The sequence below is a fragment of the Spermophilus citellus genome (assembly GCF_964194105.1).
Source record: "Spermophilus citellus genome assembly, chromosome: X".
In the NCBI taxonomy this organism is placed as follows: Eukaryota; Metazoa; Chordata; class Mammalia; order Rodentia; family Sciuridae; genus Spermophilus; species Spermophilus citellus.
The window spans coordinates 121,546,860-121,567,225 of NC_138190.1; the positions used below are offsets into that span (position 1 = coordinate 121,546,860).

Sequence of the window (20,366 nt, forward strand, 5' to 3'; positions counted from 1 at the left end):
AGATCTAGACGTAAGCGCTTGAGTGCTTTGGAGGGCCCTGCCCTTTTGCCCATGCATCTGGATGTGTATCTAGATGTGAATTTGCATGTCTCGGCAGATAACTATGGTGAGATGAGTTTCTACAATCAGTGGAATCATCCTCTGCCAATATTTAAGTTGAGTGTGATCAATAATAGTTCAAGTACCTGGTCTCCAATGGTATGTTGCTATTCAAGACCCAGCTGTTATGCAGATGAACCGAATCCTGTGTACTGGTTGGGGGAGCTGGAGCAGCTGGGCTGGGCTGGCTACGGGTAGTCATTGATCTCCTCTGCAGAGAGTCCGCTGTAGGGGGTGGCTTCCTGGCACAGGTGCAGGCATGCGGAGGCGGAGGTGGCGGTGGGAGGGGTCTGAAGGTGAACTGGTTGTGTGGGCTGCTCTGCATTTCTAAAAAAGAATGAAGAAAAACACAAAATAGAGATTTACTCTCCTTCTTGGCAGTCTGAGAAATGCAGCATGACAGACTTACCAGGATTTCAGATAATATAACCTGTTGCGGAAGAGTTTTAAGTTCAGTGTATCTGTAAAAATACCACTTAACTTACAAAAGCACGTGCAGCATGCTCATGAAATGTAAAACATTCACAGTTGCATTTCCATGTAAATTCTTCAGGGCTGCAGCAACTAAAAAGTAAATGAGGTAGCCTCACACAATTTGTCATAGTTTCTGCTACTGAACAAATAAATCATCAACGAGACATTAAGTTACAGAACAGAAGTGAGCTGATTTCCATCGGTTGCAAAAATCTCACTTTGTAAAATACCAGTGAAAGGCACAAATTCATTGCAAGGAAAACCATTTGGCACTTCAAATAAAAAATATAAGGCCACCTTCTGGCTTACCTCAGAAAAAAGAGCAAATCCATACTTCAGAAAAGCAGCTCACAAGTGTGTAACTCATCTGCGTGAAATTGATCTTTTCCTCAGCCCCCTACTTTAGAGTGCTACTTGTAAAAGGTAGGCTAAAAGGAGTTTGTTCCAGTTAAAATTCGTATTTCCAGGGCCATTCAAGGTGCAATCTGTACCCCACCTCCCTTGCCTCACCTTTCTAGGAGCCCTGCCATATTAGCAGCAGTTTAGGCAGCAGGGAGACTGTTTTAATTTTTTTTTTTTTCTGCTTGTTTGTGGAGGGGGGCAGCCTGGGACAGCCGTCCTCAGACTTCTGTTTTTGCTATTGTTTGGTATTTTTCCACTGCTTTCCTGGCAGGCACACATAAAGACAGTAAGTTAGATTTGGCCCAATGAGAAATACCCCAATTAAACCCCTTTGAAAAGAAATCACTATTGCAGTTGATAGCCACCTCTCTTCCACAGGAGAAACATAATAGATGTCAAGTGATTGCTTGTAACACCAGCATGTTCTGGATAAACTTTGTAGACAGAATGGCTTTGTCCCACCTCCCCAATGACTGAGAGCTGAAAGCAGAAAAATGCTAGAGGTTTTCCATGCCTAGCAAAGGGCTCAGCTGGTTTGTGCTGAGGCACACTATGCAGTGACTGATCACAGAAAAAAAAATACTTCTTTCAATTCTTCCATCTCAGACACAATTTGAAAGACATTGGCATGGTTTTTCATATTATAAAACAATATTACTGTCCTCAAAGCATGACAAATTCTTAGCTGAATTTTCTAGTACAGGTGGCACCTTTTTAAATAAACTTGCTATATGACAATTTGAATTGTATCAAAGATGGATAAGGAAGGGAGTGATGATCATTCATTCATAAAGGATTCTTTTAGGTGGTCAGCTCTCTTTGTGTATTTAAAATGCTTCATGAATTTTCTAAATGACCCCCATTATTCCAGGCTCAGCCCAAATCCCATATCCACTAAAAGGTCATCACCAGTACTTAATATCTCATTAATTTTTTAAGTCTCTGTGCTCATACTCATAACCATAACTAGATGTATGCTCTCCAGTCTTGGGACTCAGAGAAGCACAGAGATCCTTTCATTTTGCAGATGAGAAAACTTGTCCAGGAACACTTGACAAGTTAGTGGTGTGGCTGAGACTAGAACCCATATCTCCTCTCTGGTCAATGATCTATTCCCTGTACTGCAGATTTCTGTAATACAAGTTCTCTTTTCCTTCTTAAGATAGAGAGACACTGAATCCCTAAGTTTTCTGGCATGTTTATTTATGTTTACGTGTCTGTTTTCCTCTTAGACCATAACTCATGAAATGTAGGCCAGAAGGCAGAGTTATGTAATGCTATGCATACTGAAGGAGCATAGGATTTGGAGGTATGACAAATCTGGGTTTAAGTTCTGCCCATCACATAGAAGTTTAACCTCTCATTTATAAAATGGAGATAACAATCCTTTTTTCTTAATGATTAAATTTATTCATGTAAAATGTGTTTGAACAGTATGTCAGTGGTTATTTGTTTTTTAAATGTAGTAGAAATATAAGGTAATCTAGTTCAGCTACACATGAAGAACCTAAAGCTCCGAGAGGTGAAGTAACTTGTTCATTTATTCATCTTATATGAATTTGCCTGCCTATGTCTGATATTCCCAGCCCAGTACTCTATTATGCTATTTTGGTAAGTAAATATGACTCTTTTCTGACTAACACTGTTCTTACTATAAATTTGATCCCTGAGTATGCAATATTATGGCATTCTCTTGATGTCCTATGTATTTTATCTTATCACCCATAATTGACTACACATTTCTTAAAGCAAAGTCAACTTTTACTTGTCTTATACACTGCATAGCATTGAGCACAGTCCTGGGTGGAGAGCAAGATCCCTAAAAGTTTTTACTCATTGAAAGGGATTTGACTGGTTGAGGGAATCTAGTTAACCCCATTTTAGTGTTCCCTTAGGCTCTCATTCTAATGCAGTCACTGGATATATATTCAACTGTTCACTGAAAAGTAGGTTTCTCCCTTGGAGGTCTATTTGGAATCTCTCCCAGAGCCATGGGGAAGAACAACAATACCCTGAAGAGGGTCTGTAAAATAATACTCCTCCATGATGTCAGAAGAGTACTAGTGACACACTACAGATTTGCTATCTAAAGCCACTTATGGGAAATGATTTAATGACCTAAGGAAATGGAAGCAAAGTGTAAGATCCAGCATTAGAGGAAGAATTCTTTTTAGATGTTAGGCTTAGAAAACCTTGAAACAACACATATGACATCTACTCTCCTAATTGGTACATATTTCTATCAGCACAGTTGTTCAAAATAAAGTTTCTATTCAGTAGAGTTATTCAAAAGAAAGAAACACACTCACGATCACCTGGATTTACTGTTTCAAAACTTTGCAACTCTCTTATTTTTATGAAAAATGACAAAAAATTTTTTCATTGAAAATTGCAATCATGGTATTATAATATTTCTGCTGCAGGAAGAATTGTTTTGTATAGTTGCTCTGATTATATATGTGTATATATGTTTATACATGTATATGTATAAATATATATGCATATTTTATCTCTTTTACTATGTATTTTTATTCCTATATTTCATATGCTTAAGTTTTCTTTACTAGTTAATACTGTCTTTAAACACTTGCACAATATTGGATTGTTACACTGAGCGGAATATATCCAGACCTTAAGCCCTTATGAAATGCAAATGATCTCAGATTCATTCTTTTTTTTTAACCTCAGGGAAAAGATGGGGAATGCACTTGTTCCCTCCCAAATGAAGTAATTTAATCCTTGGGCTCCATGAAATAGGATTTCCCAACATTAAACACTAATGAAAAATACATTAGTGTTCAGTGTCAGGAGCTCTGGAACACCAATTCCGGGGGGTTAAGAGTCACATGCACTCACTTCCAAAATAATCTGGAAAATGTATACTTCTGTGCTCAAGAGAAAGAAAGAAGCAAGGGAGAAGGGACAGAGTGGTGATTATGCAAATGTAGATACCAAGACACACTTATAGAGCTTTCTGAAAGTAAATTAAGTTTTCAGATGGAAAGGTCTAATACTTGGAGAGGAACCAGTTTCAGGTTTGAGGTCCTAAAAAAAAAAAAAAAACTTGGAAAGATAATTTCTCAGAGGAAAACGTCCTCCAAACTGTAGATCTGAGACATTTTTTTGGTGTGAGAGAACTGTCATAGAAGTTTGAGCCTTCGGAAACAACACTCTCCTTATCTCCAAAAGGTAACTGGGAAAGTGCTTAAACATATCTTTTTTTCTCCTCTTGCAAATAAACCTTAATTTGGATCATGTGTTAGAGAACGTTTTCACCAGAAATTAGAGTATCTCTGCTCAGAAACACCATGTGGCAAACTATCAGGGTGTTTTGACCCTTACATTTCATTAACACATATAGTCAGTTCTGTTATAAGGTGATGCCTGCATTTCTAAAATTCACTGCACTGTGGAAAATCACACATGGGAAAAAAAAACTTGATGAGAAAAATGGTGTTGGGCAGTACACTATAAAACACTATGAGTGACACATTTTTAAAAAAGGAACCTAGTAGAAATTCTGGCAGTTTTATACATATTAGTAGTTAAGAAATACATGAATGTCATACCAAATATGATAATTTACCTTTAAAATGATCTGAAGCTTGCTATTGAAACTGGGTGTTGTAAAGGTTACAAATAGTGAGTTATTGTAAAGTGGTAGAATGAGAGTTATCTGACTAGGACCAAAAGTTCTAACACCAGATGTGGATGAGTGAAGCTCTCAGCACAAGTGGTGAACTGAGGTAGCTGGTGAATATTTCAGGTGTATGCAAGTGTTCATTTTTGTCTTTTTACACAGCTCATTCTGCTGTATGCAGTTTTCTGCATTTATCTAGTGTTTTAACAGATGGAAAAAACCACAAAATTTGCCTTAAGTTCAAACTGTTCTCAGATATATATACCAATAGCAAGGGAACAAATTAACGTTTTAAAAACAATCATTGTAGCAGAACTGACTGAACATGCAAAGTAATTTTTGTAGGTATTAAAAATAAATATTGCTAGCATTACAGTAATGACAAAGAGATCATTTTCCTTGAAAATTTGACCCATATAACATATGCCCAGTTTTCCCAAGATCTATGTAATAAACTGATCATTCTTTTCTTTAGGGATTCAATGATAGTATTCCCTCAAATATGCTTTTTTTTTTTCAAAAGTTATCATGCAGTATATGTTGCCAAAAGGGGCACATATGTTCCTATAATGGTCAGAAGCCATGTATGCACTTCCTGGCCTTAGTTTATGTTTTATTATCTCATTGGCCAAGAGAAAAGTAGCTTTCCGATTATTTGTAATCCTAGAATAAGGAAATCCCTGAAAACTGTTGTTTTATTTTTCCAATTCTTTTGGAGGGAAATCCTGACCTGAATGGACACATATTATCTTTACCTCATTTAGTGAATTTATATACCCTTAACTGTGAGTATACTAATGCATTTTATTAAGAGGTGCTAGCCAATACCCCACTTGGTGTTATATAATATACAGTACATACAGAGTATTTCCTTTGCAAAATCTGAAAAATTCTAAATTCTGAGAAAAGTGGACTCCAAAGGGTTTTTTGATATGAAATTATGGGCCTATATTAGTTTTAACTACCTTCCTTAACTCTTATAAGGCAATATTAATTAATGCCTACGAAGAACATAGTAATCTACACGTGCAAAAAACATCAGAACACCAAGGGTTATTGCCATTACTATGTCAAGTATCTCAAAGACTAATTATGCCTGTGGCTCTTTTGGTTGATTTTCAGAGGTGTCCTCCTAGGTAGGAGAGGGAATAAAAGGAATCAGGCTTAAGGAAATGAGAGGTTTGTTATTAGTATTAACTATTACTACTCAGTTCTAAACACATATTTCTAATTTACAGTACTTTACTTACAGGAGTTTTCATATCCTGTAAGGAGGTGCTTTATAAATGTGCATATTATGGCTAATATCCATTAACTTCATAGTGCTCAAGGATTATTAAATTAATCTTAAGTGTATCTGGCTGTGGACACTTCTATTCTGAAGCTTATGATTATTATAATAATTATAATAATAATATAATTATTATTAAAGGCTTAAAGAAAATAAAGTAAATTGGTTGTCAGAAGAAAATAGAGTAAACAAGTATAGTTTATCACTTCTTTGGCTGAAATAATACTGCTTTAATACTAATGTACCAAGAGTTTTTAATAAAAGTAGATTCATCAGTTAAACAAACCCTTATACTGAGACTAGAAATAAAATATATTAAAAGAGCTAATGTTTAATAAATACTTGTGTGTAGGGGGCAGGTATATGAGCAAACCACAGACAATAACAGGAAAAAGAGAGAGGGAGAAACAGGAGAATTCACAATTAAAGCAGATGACTGAATGACAGGAGTCACAGAAGCTCTGAGGGAAGGCTAACAATAAATTATGATGATTTATAATTTAAATGGGTTCAATCTGGTTTTGGAGTATTACATTCTGTATGGCTCCCACTACCCTGAGACACGATACACACTTTGAGATTTAAAGTACATCTCTTTGAAGACTTTGAATGGTCCTCTTCTAAAGCAAACAAGTTACATAATATGCTCTGTAAATTTCTGGGTTGGTCTTTGTTACAGCCACTAGAAATAAAGGTCAATACTGAAGCACTTAAGAATCCTTTTACATGTTTGTGCTGATACCAGTATTTGTACTTCAGTCTTTTCATAATCTGATGTTTATTTTCAAAGTATGTGCTGGTCTACCTCCAGAAAGTCTAAGCTTTCTATTTTTTTAGGGCTAATTCATCAGTTTTCATGTTTTCTAATGTGTGATACAAGCATAATGATGAGCCAAAGATTCCCAAACAGTCCTCCCCAGGTCCATCTATCTGTCTCTGTTATAGGGGGAATATACCTGTGCTGTATACTATATCAGCTTTACATAGCAAAATTAGCCAGTCTTTGGCATAGTAGTTAATATTATGCTAATAAGTGGCTGGTGTGTTAATTCAATCTCCGATATAGATTAAGACAAACAAACTAGGACTTTCAAATCAAGAAACAGAGAAAGAGAGAGCACATGAGAGAGTGTGCATGTGTGTGCTCTCGCTGTGGCAAATGCTATTTTGCTAAAGTTAAAGTAAGTCCTCAAAGTAATTTTCTATACTGTGAAAATATAGGATGTGTACATCTTGCTTATATTTTCAGAGTAGTTTGGCAATGTTAAAAAGAAGAGAAAAATGGGAACAATACATTTGTTACCTTACAAATATTATCATTTTTCTAAGTAGAATGGTAAAGGCTCTACTTCATGGTAAAATTTGGAAGTATAAATGTCAAATCTTAAATATTAATATATGATACTAATTAGCAATTAAAATTAGTGGTTGACCAAAGCCTTTTCACCACAGTCTTGAAGGAAACTCTATTATCCATTATGTACCATGAAACATGAAATAGATAATTGCCCTGTTTTATCTTATGCTGACAATGATGCTGTGGCTTCCATTATTAGCCAGTGAAGTATATCAAAAAGAAAATATAAAAAAGTAATGATCCTTAAAAGTTTCATATTTAGTTTATACTCAAACTAAAGTTGTATGTAGGTATTTCAATTATTTTCAATCCCCAAGTTCATTATTTATTTGCAAGTAGGTAATGGAGAGTTATGAATTAATTGACAGTGAATTATTTAATAAATTAGCTATAAGAGATATTCTGGAGTTTTACAAAGTTTTCATTTTCAGGACTTCATTTTTATTATTCTATTACAAATGGTCACCCTATGTTTGTTCAAAAAGCAAAGGATGAAAATCATTCTAATGTTATTTATGAAAATGAAACTCTGAATGTTTGAGGCACAAATCAAGAAGACATTATGACTGTGTCTAAAGTTCTAAGAAAAATATTTTTCAAACATATGATATGCTAAATAATGAGGGTAGGCTAGATGAAGAGTAATAGAAAACATAAAGCAGAAGACAAGTCCCAGAGGATTAAGACAAAACATGAAGATTAGGGCAGCCTGGAAAGGTTTCACCCCCTGCCCAAACTTTGCAAATGAATTCTGGAGAAAAACTGCTGCTTATTATTAATACAACAACCCAACCATGATTGGCTGGTTGTTTGGTGAGAAAGGTGCCTTATATTCTAGTTCCTCCCTGCCAGACAACTTTAGAGATACAGGGGCTCCATAGACATCCAGTGGAGTAGTGAAAAGGAGTTTCAGTTTTTGTACTTGTATATAAGACCTCCCATCTGTGACAATGGGAAGAGATGGCACTGTTACAGCAGTATTCATAAGACCCAGATGCTTCTCAAATTTCACCCATATTTTGGCCTATTGCTCTAGCTCAACAGTTCTCAGCTACAAGATTAAGACGTACCAATTTTTGATAACTTATTAGTACAATGAAGGCAATTTACAAACTATTTATTTTTAAAATAATAGGTAAGAGTGGTTTCAAGGCAGTATCTCTAATAGCGCCACTCTCACAGAGTTGCATTTGAATGCTTACCCAGATAGGAATGAAAGAGGTGAGCTTATACCTTGTGACAGGAATTGGGTAAAACCCTGATTGATTGATTTATTTTTTTGGCACCAGGGAATGAACTTAGGGAGGGGCACTTGACTACGGAGCCACATTCCCAGCCCTATTTTGTATTTTAGTAGAGACAGAGTTTCACCGAGTTGTTTAGTGCCTCAATTTGCTGAGGCTGGCTTTGAAGTCCTCCTGCCTCAGCCACCTGTGCTGCTGGGATTATAGGTACGACCCACCACATCCAGCTAAAAATCTGATCTTACAAATCATTTCAATAGGTGATTGCCATATCGATATGGTTGTAAAATGATTCAGTGCATATTATGGGAATGATGGTTTGCTTTTTCTTGTCTCTACTCCTACCCCACCTCCCCAAAAAACTGAAAATTAGAGGATTGAAAAAAAGTTCTGGTATTCTCACAGGAATGTTTTGCACATATACATGTTATTCAAATGTGTTGGGGCCCAAAAGTTGAGAATTGTGATCTTGATGGCTATTGGTAAAACAATACTGGTTTCCACCAATCTTTCTGCCTGACATCTTTTGAGTTACTGAGGGAATCTATTAAGAAATATATGCAGGGGCTGGGGATGTGGCTCAAGCAGTAGCGCGCTCGCCTGGCATGCGTGCGGCCCGGATTCGATCCTCAGCACCACATACCAACAAAGATGTTGTGTCCGCCGAGAACTAAAAAATAAATATTAAAAAAAATTCTCTCTCTCTCTCTCTCTCTCTCTCTCTCTCTCTCTCTCTCTCTCTCCTCTCTCACACTCTTAAAAAAAAAAAAAGAAATATATGCAGGGGGGATCCAACATGGCAGCGGCGAGGAAGAAGCGATTCCAATGTCTCCACATTAACGGGATCAGAAAGACCCATTGGAACAGATGCAGTCTACCTACTGAGGAACTTCTAGCAAAATTCCGTTAAGAGGAGACCTGCCGGGAATTGGTAGGTTTATTAGAAGTGACAGTTTGTCCCAGACAAGTGGATCTTGGCCAGCCACGCAGGCATAGAGGTCCAGTCCCGCAGCCACCAGCCGCTTCTGCGGGCGGCCCGCGGCCCGGAGCGGCACGGCCCGCCCAAACCGACAGACGGCCCCCGCCATCCCGGCTCTCCCAAGAGGCCTCTCGCTCTGCGAACGGCCACCCCGCCCGCCCGGCTCTTAGCCACGGGGCTGCAGCTGCCCGGCTGTACAGGCGGCCCCCCGGCGGGCACAGAGGTCCAATCCCTCGGCCACCAGCCGCTTCTGCAAGTGGCTGGCGGCCCTGAGCAGCGCGGCCCACCCGAACCGGCAGATGGCCCCCCGCCATCCCGGCTCTCCTGGGAGGCCCCGCTCTCGCTCTACGAACAGCCACCCTGCCTGCCCAGATCTTAGCCGGGCTGCCCGGCTCTACAAGCGGCCCCCCAGCGGCCCGGCTCGGCGAGAGGGGTCCCCGCCCGGCCGGCAGACAGCCTCCGCCATCCCGGCTCCCCTAGCGGCCCCGCTCTCGCTCTGCAAGCGGCCACCCCGCCCGCCCAGCTCTTGGCCACTCGGCCTCAGCTGCCCAGCTCTACAGACGGTCCCCGGTGGCCCGGCGCAGCGAGAAGTATCCCCGCCTGGCCCAGCAGATGGCCCATGCCCTCCCGGCTCTGCTAACAGCCCCGCCCACCCGGCGAACGGCTCCCCACCCCTGAGACCACGGGAAGGGACTCTAACCAAGCCTTTACGAAGTAGCGAACTGGGAACTAAAACCAGAGATTGTGTCAGACCAGAGACAAGCCAGTTCCACCCCTCCCTTCGGACACTCCGGCAAGGAGCCAGGGGCCCACCATAGCAGAGAGGGGAAGTCACCAAAGTTCGGCCAAAGAGATTCCTTCCCAGCGGAATCTACTTTAGGAGGTGTGTGACTCCCACACACACCAGATACAAACAACCGGGAAACTTCAAAATCTCTCCGTGGGCGTGACCCTAAGGGCCAAAGGACTCTCCACCCCCAACTCCCCCTACTGCCAGTGATGTGGGCGTGTGTGGAGAGCCATTCTGACACGTGATTGGGTGACTCCCGTTAAGGGCCTGAGGCGCTCTGGCTGTGTCAGAGCTTACCTGACCCTTTCCTGATGAGAGAGCCCATCCGTGTGGGGGTGTGCGTGACCACTGACCCTGGAGACCCAATCACTGACCCTGACCTTGGAGTGCAGCCCCCCCTCAACCTTCATTGGATGGAATTCTCCCCTGAATCTCTTGTTCCCCAATAAAAGGCTACTCCCAGGAGTGTTCTCTCTCTCTCTCTCCTGCTAGCCCTGAGTAATCCTCGCTGCCATGCTGGGCAGCTGGAGGCAGGAACCAGGGAGGCGAGCCGTCTCGGACCTAGCAATGTAAAATAAGGTACTGGTTTGTGTGTTTTATTTTGATCTCTTCTAACTAACTTAATGCCTAGAATCTCATTAATGAAACCACTGCGCAGGCCGCGTGGTAGAGGCGTGACTGCAGGGGCAGAGGGAAGCAGAGAAGACTCCCCACCCCCAACTCCCCCAACCGCGAATTGAGAGGGTGTGACGGTAGGGGTGGAGGGAAACAGAGGACACTCCAGACACCCAACTCCTCTTACCGCCAGCAGAGTGGTTGTGACTGTAGGGGCTGAGGGAAGTAGAGGGGATCCTCGACCCCCAACTCCTATTACCACCAGCAGCGACACCAATGGTCTTAGCGGCCAGATTCCGAAGGTGTGCCCACCAAAGGGGTCCGGAAAAATTAAAGAATTGACTCCCAGACCACAGCTCCACAGCACTGGGGCTTAGATGAATGACAGCAAGAGTGCTCAGTAGTTAGGGAAATAGAGCATTCGGTGGGGCTGAAAGTGTAACCAAATCCTTGGGGAACTGCCTCCTGTGAGCAGGACCTGGCTGGCTGGCAGGAGGAAGGGGAGGAGGGGCCGTAGAAGTGAAACGGCTCTGGACCAACAGGATTGAGAGACTCACAGGAACCGCCTTACAGGGATTGCTGTTGACACATTGAGGGCAAAACTCAGCCCGGAGGGCACAGCTTTGCCTACGGGAAGAGAAGAAAATGGATCTCTAAGACCTAATTTTATTTCCTATTTCATTTTATTTTTTTCTCTCCCTTTTCCCTCTCTCTCTCCCCTTCCAAGTTTTATTGCTCTTTCCATTCTCCTCTATGCTATCTATCTCCCTCTCCTTCTTTCTTTTCAAGAGCACCTACCTTCCCCTTCCCCCCAATTTTCATCCCAAGCATTACATCCTCCATTTTGTGTAACTGTCTAAATGCAAATAGGTGAATGTTTTGAGGCCGTCTATAGTGCTCCTAAATACCTAGCTCCTACCATCACCCTGATCCAATCGACGGTTAGTATCCCCCTTCAGTAGAGCAATCTTCTAAAGTAGCTAAGACATACTAACCCTTATACCTGCATAGCACCTAACCTAAAGTCCTAAGAATAAAAAACAAACGACTATATGCATACAAAATCCGGAAGCCCTTTATAAATTGAATGAATCAGCTCTAAAGTACAATAAAGCCCAACATCTATAAGCATAATCTCCCACCACAAAGGAGATACAACAGAGATAAACAAAGCCAAAACAAATGTATAGGAGAAAGCAGTTTCAAAGCAGTCAAACAGAGCTGGAAAGTAACGTGAACAACATGAAAAAAACAAGGGAAAAAAGGAGTACAGATAATGTAGGACAACTTAAATCTACAGGAGGACCTAGAAGCATCAGAAACATGGACAGGGAAAGAAATCAAGGCATACCTAACTCAGATGGAACGGAATTTTAGAGAAGACATGAGATAGCAAGTCCAAGAATTGAAAGTATATTTTGAAAACGAACTAAACAAACAAATTCAAATTGCAAAGAACGAGCTTTACCAGGAGATAGAGATCTTAGAAAAAACAAACATTAATTTTAGAAATGCAAGAAACCATAAACCAGATTAAAAATGCTAACGAGAGTATTAAGAATAGGCTAGATCAAGTAGAAGTCAGAACATCAGATAATGAAGACAAAGTTTATCAACTTGAAAAGAGTATAGTCAACACTGAAAAGATGCTTAAATCTCATGAGCAATCTGTCCAAGAGTTATGGGATCTCATTAAAAAAACAAATTTGAGAGTCATTGGGATAGAAGAAGGCACAGAGGTTCAAACCAAAGGAATGCACAACCTATTAAATGAGATAATCCTAGAAAATTTCCCAGACATGAAAGATGGAATGGATTGCCAAATCCTAGAAGCCTACAGGACTCCAAACATCCGAAACTGTAATAGACCAACTCCAAGACATATAATTATGAAGATAGCCAACATACAGAACAAGGAGAGAATATTAAAGGCTACAAGGGAAAGGAGGCAGATTACATTCAGGGGTAAACCAATTAGGTTAACGGCTGATTTTTCATCACAGACTTTGAAAGCGAGAAGATCCTGGAACAATGTATTCCAAACGCTGAAAAATAATGGTCTCCAACCAAGAATACTATATCCAGCAAAATTAAGCTTCACATTTGACAATGAAATTAAAATCTTTCACGATAAACAAAAGCTAAAAGAATTCGCAGCCAGAAAACCAGCACTGCAAAGCATTTTGGGCAAAATTCTACAAGAAGAGGAATGGAAAAATAGTGCCCAAAACCAACAGCGGGAGGTTTCTCAGTAAAGGGGGAGGAAAAAAATCAAAAAGTAAAAACTAGCCAAACTAAAATAAATAAATAAATAAATAAACATGACTGGAAGTACAAATCATATTTCAATTGTAACCTTAAATGTTAATGGACTAAACTCACCAATCAAGAGACACAGGCTAGTAACCTGGATCAAAAAAACAAACCCAACAATATGCTGCCTTCAGGAGACTCATATGATAGGAAAAGACATACACAGGCTGAAGGTGAAAGGTTGAGAAAAACCATACCACTCACATGGCCCTCGGAAACAAGCAGGAGTGGCCATACTCATATGGAATAAAATCAACTTCAAACTTAAGTTAATAAAAAGGAATAAAGAAGGACACTATATCCTGTTAAAAGGAACTATCCACCAACAAGACATAACAATTATCAATTTATATGCACCCAATAATTGTGCAGCAATGTTCGTAAAACAAACTCTCCTCAAGTTCAAGAGTCAAATTGACCACAACACAATAATTATGGGTGACTTCAACACACCACTCTCACCATTAGACAGATCCTCCAGACAAAAGCTGAATAAAGAAACTATAGAACTCAATGACACAATCAATAACCTAGACTTAACCAACATATATAGAATATATCAACCATCATCAAGTGGATACACGTTCTTCTCAGAAGCACATGGATCTTACTCAAAGATAGATCATATATTATGCCATAGGGCAACTCTTAGTAAATATAAAGGTGTGGAGATAATACCATGCACCATATCTGATCATAATGGAATGAAACTGGAAATCAATGATAAAAGAAGGAAGGAAAAATCCAGCATCACATGGAAAATAATATGTTACTGAATGATCAATGGGTTACAGAAGACATAAAGGAGGAAATCAAAAAATTCTTAGAGATAAACGACAATTCAGACACAACATACCGGAATCTATGGGACACAATGAAAGCAGTTCTAAGAGGGAAATTCATTTCCTGGAGTTCATTCCTCAAAAAAAAAAAAAAAGAAAAAAACCAACAAATAAACGAACTCACACTACATCTCAAAACCCTAGAAAAGGAAGAGCAAAACAACAGCAAATATAGCAGAAGACAAGAAATAATTAAAATCAGAGCGGAAATCAACGAAATTGAAACCAAAAAAACCATTGAAAAAATTGATAAAACTAAAAGTTGGTTCTTTGAAAAAATAAATAAGATCGACAGACCCTTAGCCATGCTAACGAAGAGAAGAAGAGAGAAAACTCAAATTACTAACATATGGGATGAAAAAGGCAATATCACAACAGACACTACAGAAATACAGAAGATAATTAGAAAGTATTTTGAAACCCTATATTCCAATAAAATAGAAGATAGTGAAGATATCGATAAATTTCTTAAGTCATATGATCTGCCCAGATTGAGTCAGGAAGACACACACAATTTAAACAGACCAATAACAAAGGACGAAATAGAAGAAGTCATTAAAAGACTACCAACCAAGAAAAGCCCTGGACCAGATGGGTATACAGCGGAGTTTTACAAAACCTTCAAAGAAGAATTAATACCAATACTTTTCAAGCTATTTCAAGAAATAGAAAAAGAAGGAGCTCTTCCAAATTCATTCTATGAAGCCAACATCACCTTGATCCCAAAACCAGACAAAGACACTTCAAAGAAAGAAAACTACAGACCAGTATCTCTAATGAACATAGATCCAAAAATCCTCAATAAAATCCTGGTGAATCGATACAAAAGCATATCAAAAAAATAGTGCACCATGATCAAGTAGAATTCATCCCTGGGATGCAAGGTTGGTTCAATATACGGAAATCAATAAATATTATTCACCACATCAATAGACGTAAAGATAAGAACCATATGATCGTCTCGATAGATGCAGAAAAAGCATTCGACAAAGTACAGCATCCTTTTATGTTCAAAACACTAGAAAAACTGGGGATAACAGAAACTTACCTCAACATTGTAAAAGCTATCTATGCTAAGCCTCAGGCTAGCATCATTCTAAATGGAGATAAACTGAAGGCATTCCCTCTAAAATCTGGAACAAGACAGGGATGCCCTCTCTCACCATTTCTATTTAATTTAGTCCTTGAAATACTAGCCAGAGCAATTAGACAGACAAAAGAAATTAAAGGCATAAAAATAGGAAAAGAAGAAATGAAAATATCACTATTTGCGGACGATATGATCCTATACCTAGAAGACCCAAAAGGGTCTACAAAGAAACTACTAGAACTAATAAATGAATTCAGCAAAGTGGCAGGATATAAAATCAACACGCATAAATCAAAGGCATTCCTGTATATCAGCAACAAAACTTCTGAAATGGAAATGAGGTAAACCACCCCATTCACAATATCCTCAAAAAAAATAAAATACTTGGGAATCAACCTAACAAAAGAGGTGAAAGATTTATACAATGGAAACTACAGAACCCTAAAGAGAGAGATAGAAGAAGATCTTAGAAGATGGAAAAATGTACCCTGTTCATGGATAGGCAGAACCAACATCATCAAAATGGCAATATTACCCAAAGTTCTCTACAGGTTCAATGCAATGCCAATTAAAATCCCAATGGCATTTTGTAGAAATAGACAAAGCTATCATGAAATTCATATGGAAAAACAAAAGACCCAGAATAGCAAAAGCAATTCTAAGCAGGAAGTGTGAATCAGGCGGTATAACGATACCAGATTTCAAACTATATTACAGAGCAATAGTAACAAAAACAGCATGGTACTGGTACCAAAACAGGCAGGTGGACCAATGGTACAGAATAGAGGACACAGAGACCAATCCAGAAAATTACAACTTTCTTATATTTGATAAAGGCGCTAAAAGCATGCAATGGAGGAAGGATAGCATCTTCAACAAATGGTGCTGGGAAAACTGGAAATTCATATGCAACAAGATGAAGCTGAACCCCTTTCTCTTGCCATGCACAAAAGTTAATTCAAAATGGATCAAGGAGCTAGATATCAAATTAGAGACTCTGCGCCTGATAGAAGAAAAAGTTGGCTCTGATCTACATATTGTGGGGTCGGGCTCCAAATTCCTTAATAGGACGCCCATAGCCCAAGAGTTATATACAAGAATAAACAATTGGGACTTACTTAAACTAAAAAGTTTTTTCTCAGCAAGAGAAACAATAAGAGAGGTAAACAGGGAACCTACATCATGGGAACAAATTTTTACTCCTCACACTTCAGATAGAGCCCTAATATCCAGAATATAGAAAGAACTCAAAAAATTAGACAATAAGAAAACAAATAACCCAATCAACAGATGGGCCAAGGACCTGAACAGACACTTCTCAGAGGAGGACATACAATCAATCAATAAGTATATGAAAAAATACTCACCATCTCTAGCAGTCAGAGAAATGCAAATCAAAACCACCCTAAGATACCATCTCACTCCAGTAAGATTGGCAGCCATTATGAAGTCAAACAACAACAAGTGCTGGCGAGGATGTGGGGAAAAGGGTACACTTGTACATTGCTGGTGGGACTGCAAATTGGTGCGGCCAATTTGGAAAGCAGTATGGAGATTCCTAGGAAAGCTGGGAATGGAACCACCATTTGACCCAGCTATCGCCCTTCTTGGTCTATTCCCTGAGTTCCTTAACAGAGCATACTATAGGGATACTGCCACATCAATGATCATAGCAGCACAATTCACAATAGCTAGACTTTGGAATCAACCTAGATGCCCTTCAATAGATGAATGGATTAAAAACTGTGGCATTTATACACAATGGAGTATTACGCAGCACTAAAAAATGACAAAATCATGGATTTTGCAGGGAAATGGATGGCAGTAGAGCAGATAATGCTAAGTGAAGCTAGCCAATCCCTAAAAAACAAATGCCAAATGTCTTCTTTGATATAAAGAGAGCAACTAAGATCAGAACAGGGAAGAAGAGCATGAGGAAAAGACTAACATTAAACAGAGATGAGTCGGGTGGGAGAAAGTGAGAGAGAAGGGAAACTGTATGGAAATGGAAGGAGACCCTCATTGTTACACAAAATTACATATAAGAGTTTGTGAGGGGAAAGGGGAAAAAAAAACAAGGGAGAGAATTAAACAACAGCAGATGGGGTAGAGAGGGAAAATGAGAGGGAAGGGGAGGGGGGATAGTAGGGGAAAGGAAAGGTAGCAAAATACAACAGTCATTAATATGGTATTATGTAAAAATGTGGATGTGTAACCGATGTGATTCTGCAACTTGTATTTGGGGTAAAAAATGGGAGTTCATAACCCACTTGAATCAAATGTATGGAAGATGATATGTCATGAGCTTTGTAATGTTTTGAACAACCAATAAAAAAAAAGAAATATATGCAGGAAAGTAACAGTTCTGTATAAAGGGAAAAGTTTTATTTCCCGTTTTGCATTCAAGCTATGCAAGTACAAGTCTTGTATTAGGATCTGTGTCTGAATCATCTTTATATCTCCCACACATAGCCCATAATTTTACTCCGTACATTTATTATTTTGCTTATTGTCAAATTTAACTAATTTGAGTGAATTTAAAAAGCTTAACGTTTGAATTCATTGAAGTTTTATTTTATAAAAAATACAGGTACTGTGGTGGGAGAGTATTTTATGATTGCAAATAACTTATTCGATTGAATTCTTCACTTTCCTACCAGCTGTTTTGGCATTTTGTGGGCACAGCCTGTGCCTGAAAAGGTTTCTTCTTGAAATGTTCATTGAATCGTTATTATTACAAATTTTCATTTTCTTGTTTTTCAACATGGTATTTTAGTGAGATATTAAATAGACCTATTTTTTGGAGTAGTGCCAACACAAAGGCCTATGACTAAGCCTACTTTTTAAATTTTGCTTATGCTAAGCTATGCATATTTAACTTATTTTATTTTTCCTTCAAAATCTGATTAATTCCCTCAATTACATTACTGCTTATCTCCCTGGACTCTCTCCAATTTAACTAGGTCTTTATGGTTCCCCAAACAAAATGCAGCATTCTGGATGAACATCACCTAGATTACAAAAAGTTATCTGATAAATTCTTTTGTAATGATGTGTTTTCACATGTAGCCTTGAATTACATATAGATTGCACTTGAGACTTCATTAACTAGAATATGGCTAATGAAGTCATGAGAAAGTAGCTCAGTTAGGAAATGTACTGATATATTGATATAGATGTGTCTGCTAGTGGATCAAATGAAAAATGTCCATCAAAATAAACAAATTAGTGGAATATAGTATAACAAAGCTAGGATTAGCTGAACAATGGTGATTTTAGAGACTGCTCCCACACTGAAATTAATGTAATGTATAGATGCCTTAAGGAAGCTGAAAAATTAGCTTGTCTCAAGAGGAAGAAAATCAGCCTGCATAAACAGAAGGAAAAAATGAGAATATGCACTGAGGAAATTATGAGAATATAGTAATAAATATAAATGGTGATTCTAGAAATTAAGAAAATATTTCATAGGTAGTAATTGGTGACTATTTCCTTTAAGCAAGTATCTTAAACAAGTGGATTTCTGGTTAAGCTAATTTAAATAAAATTTTCAAAAGGTACCCAGGGGAAACATTTTATGTTTGATAGGTGGGATGCTTAGAGGGACAGAGGATTAACCACATATTGCCTATGTGAAGCACTTTCTCAGAGAAGTCACTTGTAGAAACTGAAACTGATGATTGAGTGTACAGGCTCTCCTTTCTGTGTATTAATATTGGAGGTTTACACCAGCCCAGACCACAGAATGTGATTTGCGTTCATGGATAGGCATGATGACAATCTGGATTTGATTCAACTTTGCTTTTATGTTGGTTTACTCTTGAATGATAAATAAGCACCACAAAAAGGATACAAATAAAATTAGTATGTAGGTGTATGTACATGGCTCTGTTGTGTTTCCCTTGTATTTCATGAAGAAAAGCTCTTGTTTGTTGGTTTTGGTAAACCACACAATGAGATGACACTAACTCAGTGTAAAACAACCTAGTATTATGGGATTGCTGTTTTTTATATTTCCAGACCATCTGTATTCAGAAACTGATATGTAAAACATGATTCTGGGGGCTGGGGATGTGGCTCAAGCGGTAGCGCGCTGGCCTGGCATGCGTGCGGCCCGGGTTCGATCCTCAGCACCACATACCAACAAAGATGTTGTGTCCGCCGAAAACTAAAAAATAAATATTAAAATTCTCTCTCTCTCTCTCTCTCTCTCTCTCTCTCTCTCTCTCCCTCTCTCCCTCTGTTTCTCTCTTTAAAACAAAACAAAACAAAACAAAACAAAAAACATGATTCTGTTATTCAGGAAGTCATGTCACCCAGGCTTAATGTGGAGCTCACTGATGTGCAAATTCTTTCTATGGCAGCTCTAGGGCAATTTTCTCTAGTCATTACTCACAATACAGGGCCTAGGTGTTTCCCATTCATTCTTACTTAGGGATGACAATGGATAGATCTTATCACTGCTCCATCACAAGGCCTTCTAGTGGTGATCATAAAAAGTCACTTGTAGGTCAAGGTGTACAGATATACAAAATAAAAGGCCAAATACCATCCACTATTGAATTACTGCATTATCTTCTTTAAAGTTGAACTCATGCCTTGCTAATATGTTTTTATTACTTATTACTTTCGAAACAAATGATGGGAGAAGCAAAAGAAAAGAGAATCTAAAAAGTTACAAAAACACTTAAATTAGAAGCAGAAGACAAAGAGAGGAATGTCTTACTTTCATTTGGTTTTTTTTTTCAATAAGGTAAATCAAGTACTTCCTCCTTCATTAGTTTACTTACTTACAGATGGCATCTGTACATCTGTAAGTACATCTGTTTATATTAGTAAGTACATCATAACATTTCCAAATGATATAGTAGGTAAGTCACAGACATTAGAATCAGACCAATATGGGTTTAAATCACAGTTCTGCCATTTACATTCAGTTTGATTTTGAGCAATCAAATCTTTTCAAGCCTTTTCCTCATCTGTGAAATTGGGATAATAATAAACATCTTTTAATGTTTATGAAAATTAAATGAGGTTATCTGTATACAACATTTAGAGTGCTTGGCACAGACTAAATATTAAATAATAATATTAAATGAAGGACAACTTAAGGAGCCCAACAAAATCCATAAAATTCAGGTACAATCTGATAAATAAGCTAAGAGAAAACCTATCTGGATCCAAAATACTTGGTTATTTAAAACTTCTCCATTATAGTTCAAAATGTATA

At 38.5% G+C, this 20,366-nt stretch overlaps 1 protein-coding gene across 1 annotated transcript in view; it reads right to left on the reverse strand.

Moving 5' to 3' along the window:
* The window catches only part of TENM1 (teneurin transmembrane protein 1), a gene marked incomplete at both ends in the record, with an annotated part of 577,764 nt that overhangs the window by 348,078 nt on the left and 209,320 nt on the right, over positions 1 to 20,366 (reverse strand). Inside the window, 1 exon segment of the mRNA XM_081278185.1 lies at positions 186 to 426. Within this exon segment, the coding sequence (XP_081134311.1) occupies positions 186 to 426 (241 nt within the window).